This window comes from Laccaria bicolor, genomic scaffold (assembly GCF_000143565.1).
Source record: "Laccaria bicolor S238N-H82 LACBIscaffold_47 genomic scaffold, whole genome shotgun sequence".
Lineage (NCBI taxonomy): Eukaryota > Fungi > Basidiomycota > Agaricomycetes > Agaricales > Hydnangiaceae > Laccaria > Laccaria bicolor.
Genome location: NW_001889918.1, coordinates 382,911 through 388,910, shown reverse-complemented (window position 1 = coordinate 388,910; position 6,000 = coordinate 382,911). Strand labels below are relative to the sequence as shown.

Here is a 6,000-nt window from a genome sequence, read left to right as displayed (position 1 = left end):
CGAAAGGGTGAGTACGCCACGAAAAAAAAGAACAGGGGTTCAGTATCAATTCAGGCAATTCGAAAATGTGTATGTAGTTGGAATTGGTGCCCTTGAGGTGATGGGCGTAGGCGACGGGCATGCGGAGTGCGAAGAGGCAGGTGGGGACGAAGTGGATAAACAATTTCTACACTTATCGCAAGCATTAGAAAAAGTGGGCCTTTTTTGCACTTACTTTATCATATCACTGCAGGTAGGATAAAGTGGCGTTATGTCGTAGTGGAAATTTGGGATGAGTCTTCGCCCGCAAGCCGAACCTTGGGGGGGCCATCCACCCAAGTAAGTCATTCAGGATCAGCCAATACAACCTCGTCAGCTGAGAATTCTGCTACATGATCTCCAAACCACGCCCGTTCGTCGTCTGTGATAGCCGGCCCTTCACCCGCCACTTTTAGAGTCTGCATAAGACCAGCCCAAAGAAGCCTGCTTTATACCATTTCCTGTAAAGCTGAGACAGAAAAATTTGTGCAATCAAAGATGGCCAGTTCCTGAATGCTCACGCCTACGCCTGGCATGCCCAGTCGCTTCAGCACATCGTCATCAAAGGTTGGACAGCCGACGATTTCGAGTCCCATTCCATGCCATCTGTCGAAAATCTCCATGAGGTTCACGGTGGGGGCGAGATCCTGTAACACCAAACAAGGGATGTTTAGGAGGAAATATTCGGGCATCGCGTCCAGGGGACACCTAGCGAGCTTGAGGGTCGTAAGGTCTGGATGATCACATCTGAAGAGGATGGCGAGGAGCGTGTCGATGCTGAGATCTTCCAAGGTTAGCATATCGAGATTGGAAGAGAAGTGGTGATTTCCGGGCGGTAGTATATTGTTGAAAATGATTGATTTGAGGATTAGCTAGCGCAATGAGGTGAGCTGCGCGACCTCTCCTAGAAATGTATCCAGATTTAACCGGCCCTTCTCAGGTCTATTGATCCCTGAGGGTAAAGTTTGTAAGTAGCCAGGGTGGAAGACTAGTACACGTGACTCAACCTATCGAAGTGGGCGGGCTTTGACTTGTTCCTCGACGACGACGACGACTTCCGCTCCTAACAACGACGGCGACGCTGCCTTCAACAACCGAAGCGATACGTATGGTGAGTTACTCTACATTTCCCTGAGCTCCCAAGATTTAATGCCAGCGGCAACCTACAGAGCACCCGTAATGCCAACAGTTACATAGCACTCGACACCGCAACCTCATCATCTTCCTCGACGTTTGAGTCTTCTCCTTCGGGGCTGGTCTCAACTGATCATGACTTAGAACATGCACCTCTGCTACCGCCCATTCGAGGGGGGAAACAACACAAAGGGTCGCTGACCATTCTCCCTGACGGGCGAAGCTATACATACGCATATGGGCCACCTGGGCTTGCAGGGCTCTGGTATAATGGATAAGCGCTTGCGTGTGCGTTCTTTGCTAGCATTGGAGGGCTGGAGTTTGGGTATGACCAGGGCGTGGTGAGTTGATTTACGTGTCTCATGGCGTTTGAACGTATTAAGATGCTTACCATCTGCTTGAGTAGATTGCAAACGTGCTAGTTATGGAAGACTTCATCCGCCGTTGGCCCATGACGCCGCTACAGAAGGGGATTTTGAGTAGCTAATTTTTTATATTGAACCAAGTTTGGTTTTGTGATGCCCAATTTCTAGCTGCTGTCCTTGAGCTTGGGGCTCTGTTTGGTGCCCTTTCAGCGGGCTTACTTGCCGACAGGTACTCGTGCAGACATTCAATTATAGCTGCTTGTCGTGCGTTTTCATGTTCATTGCCTAATAATCACACTCCACATCCATATTCTGGGTGTCCGCCTGCTCACTCGTTACGTCTCACCATTTCTTATGGTCTGCGCCCCCGTCTCCTTTTATCCCCTTCCCTTTCCCGGTTCCGTACTTCAAGTTCGCACTGCGCACATTCTTGTGCTCTGGAACCGATGTCCTTCTCGCGGTCGTCGAGTTCTTCGTCGTGTGGGTGTGATTGATCATCAGCTTGAACTTGAATCCCGACCTCACACATCAACGTCCCCTCCCCCGTTTCCTCACCATCCCCTCCAACTCATCCACTCTAAGCCGATACAACCTCCCTTCCTCAATCCTCATCCTCTCTTCCTGTATCCTCAACTGTTCCTGAATCCGTAACCTTCTCTCGAGATCTTCCACCCTCCTCGCATCCAACACGCGGTTCTCTTCTTCACGACGTTCCGATAAGCGATTGGTGAGGTCCTGGATTTGGATGTCCTGTTCAAGGATCCGGGCGTCCTGTTCTTTGAGACGCTGTTCCCGCTCTTTGATGCGGGCAGAGAGCTTATCGCGCTCTTCTGAAACCCACGAATCCCACCTCTGTTCCAACCTAGCATCGAGTTCCTCGATACGTGCATCCCGTTCACGAAGACGCTCGTCTCCCTTTGAGGACGGGTCCTGAAGACGAGCATGTAGTCCCTCAACACGAGACTCCAGCTCTTCAAGCCTTGTATCCCGTTCTTTCAGAAGCTGATCAAGCTCCTGTACACGGGACTCCCGCTCTTTGAGGAGCGCATCGCGTTCCTCGAGCCTTCCTTCATCAAGTCGGGCGGTACACTCCTCCAGACGCTTATCCGAGTCCCTTAATTGACCCTCAAGTAGCCGCACACGAGCATCCCCTCTTACGCGGTCTTCGTGCTGTTTCTTGAGGGCCCTGTCCCGCTCTCTAAGCGTCGATTCGAGTTCTTGGATTCTATGTTTGAGGTTGACGGGAGTGACAGCTCCATTGACGGGTGTGCGAGGAGGAGGGGGAGGAAGGAAACTTGGGTGTTTCACGCCAGGGCCTGCTAATCCCTGGGCGGTGCTGCTGTGGTTATGGGTGACGTGCGGTTACGGGTGCCACGATGGCGCTGGAGGAGGGAGTGGGGGGGACGGAGTTCTTGGTACGTGAAACGGAGAGGCGAACATCCTGAGGCATAACTGAGACCATCCTTCTAACGTGAGATGGCTGCCGGGTGTACGTGATGGTGGTAATTGGAAGTTGTTGGGTGCTCTCGATGTCGACGCAGACGCAGATGGTGGGATCGGAGCGGAATTTGAGAGAGGTGATCGTCTTCTTCGTCATCCAAACTCGACAAACTCTCCAAGTCAGACTCGAACCCTGGGACAGGCAGAGGTCCAGCGGACGCGGACGGGGACGTTCCAGCAACGGGTTGTCCGTTTTGTCCATCCTTGGCAGCAGCCATAGACACAGACCTGCAGACCTCCTCTCCCTATCCTTCACCTTCCTCTCCCTCGCCTTCCTCGAGGAACCCTTGCTAGTACTCGCCGCTGCCCCTCCCCCACCTTTCCTCGTAAAGTTGATTCGATACCGCTCGTATGTCTCATTCGAGATGCCCAAATCCCCAGTGACAGTTTCCATCATGAACTTGATGAACCGCGGACACGAACGATGTCGGTCTTTACACGCCTTACACGCGACTCGTTCCACGTCGCAGATCCGTTTACTAGGGTCCTGGGCACAGTACTCGCATGTCTACCACAATACACAACGTCAGCCTTACATCCAAAAAGAAACGGAAGGGAAAGAACTTACCGGATTGCCTAGCGCATCTAACCATTGTTTCTGTCGTTCCCTGCCACCAGACGAGCTTTTGAGGTTGCAGAATAAGTTCGTGAATTGGTTGTACGTTTGTTGTACGTCGGACTAGAGCACCGTAGCACGTGTTAGCATCGATTTGTTGGTCACCTTTTTCACCTTTTTCCATCGGCCACACTTCAAGTCAAGGTCCGACCCTCTACTCTCCTACCACTCCTACTCTGCCCTAATGCCCCTCTCAGCAATCATAACACAACCCGCGAAATTCGCAGCCCAGCGTACCTGTCCTGTTCAACAATGCTCGCGTGCAGGTCGTGCATTATACCACGGACACAGCCAGCGCGCATATGGTTCGTCTTGCACGATACTTTGTGCATGAAACTCCTTGGCTGAACGTTCGCGTAGCTCATCTTCAACTTTCTGTGCAGGATAGACAGTTGTCGCAGAGCGGTATATCCAGACACTGCTCCACACAACACCTGGACCAGAAAACGCGCAAGCCATGTCCAGCTATCGAAGCACTGGGGCAACTAGAAATCTGCGTGGCACTAGCGTGGCGTGCGTGCCACTGCTTGCGTGCTAATTTTCACGCATGTCACGCAACTTGCACGCTTGCCACGCAAGTATTACTTACGCAGATGATGGTGCACGCGTGTACCATCCTGGCAATATTCTGTGCGAATGTAACGAAAAATAGACTGTTGTGTGTAGATTAAAGCACCTACTAATAGCTACTATATCACTATACTACAATAAGGACAGTCAGAAGATAACTTTCCAACGGAGGTCTGAATTCATCCGTTTTCCACGCCACTCAAGGGCGATTAAACTCTGCCAAAAGTGAGCGCGACGCCTGAAAGTACACTGCACAATGAGTAAATCTGGCGTACATAGAATAAAGATGGAATATAACAAGTGTTTGTTATTTAATTAAAGTGGGCACAGTATCAATTCTGATGATGTAATGTTTCCCACCTTCGGGGAACAAAATCCGGTCCATTCAGGGTCTATATTCACGCAAATGACCTCCACACTGATAGCCCCTTTCTCTGAAAACAATTTAAACGTGTAGAACTAAAGAAAGGCTTCCTACCCATCCCAATTTTTTTGAGAAATAATGGCAGGAACATCCTCTAATAAGTCTAACAAAACGACGAAGTGAAGACAGGATTAGACAAGATTGGCTTTCGGGTCAGCAAGCTTCATTAGTGTTTGAAAGTCCGGTTAGGTTAGGTTATTGGGTGCCCAGGGGCTCTAACCGAGACCGAGACCGGTTAGGGTTCGTTCCCAGACCCAAAATAACCTAACTGGACCGAAGATAACCGATGAAAACCGGTTAGTTGCAGTTACTAACCGGTTAGGACCGAAAAAATAGAAAATCGATTAAAACGGCGTATATTTCTCATATTCCTTGCAGTAAACATTATTGCCATGCGTCGTAGCTTTAAAACAAGCCCAAGAACGCTAAATTCGGTGAAGAATTGACAATTTTATAATAATATTCTTGAAAGCCTACTATTTTAGCCAATAATTTAGAGTAGCTTTATTTTCCTTTGTATAAACATTATTTTAGTAGCCCGGCGTTGCACGGCTTTTTTGAATATGTCATAGAAAAATGTGAGACATAATGATGCAATCATGTAAAAACTTCCCCGTTTTCTGGCAGAGAAAAACCATCTTGACGTCATTAAATTCAATCCTTCTGAATTGCTTTGTCATTCCCATATCTTGGTTGTTAATGATGGTAATAGCAACTTTCTGTACTGAATCAGTGATGCGCACAGCAGTCACGCATGCTCAGGACCTTGACACGCATCACCATGCAGATGCGTGCATGTGCTCACGCATCAGCACGCATCATCACGTTACTGACCTGTGAAGGTCACGCTCATCCACGCATCTGCACGCTCATCCACGCACCAGCACACGTCTGCACGCACTAGCACACTACTATCATGCTAACACACACTTGTGAACACCCATGCACGCTACCCATTTAAATTAATAAATACTGGGTCTTTGGACAATGTATCAAGCCACAATTTAGAGTTAGGTTCCGTTCAATGGAAAGTGATCGGGGTCAACAAGTATCATCCTGATTCTTCCTTGCTTTCTCCTTCATCTAAAGGCAAAATTCTCAAGATGATGGTGAGTCCCCCGACATTAAACCAGATTCAGATTCTAAATATTTCATGTAGGACTTTCTCAGACATGTTTTTCTGTACTTTGGACTGCCAGAACCAGATGAAGCACAATCTAAAAGGGCTGTTTCGGGCAAGAGATTGGTTAGAAAATGGCAAAAAGCCATTTCAAACAAGCTTGGTTCCGTATTGTGGAGCTCTTTCTATCGTTGAGAGAGCCCAGATCGCAAATTGGTTTCTGTGTCACATCAGCAAAAATGCAGAGACCTGG

At 49.0% G+C, this 6,000-nt stretch overlaps 1 protein-coding gene across 1 annotated transcript; it reads left to right on the top strand.

The window, feature by feature from the left end:
• Positions 1-1,576: 1,576 nt before the first annotated feature.
• Positions 1,577-2,011, top strand: LACBIDRAFT_310745 (uncharacterized protein; the record flags this gene model as incomplete). The annotated part of the gene is made up of 2 exons (XM_001887747.1): positions 1,577-1,631; positions 1,686-2,011. The coding sequence occupies 2 exons, from the start codon at positions 1,577-1,579 to the stop codon at positions 2,009-2,011; spliced, it is 381 nt and encodes a 126-aa protein (XP_001887782.1).
• Between the last annotated feature and the right edge of the window lie 3,989 nt (positions 2,012-6,000).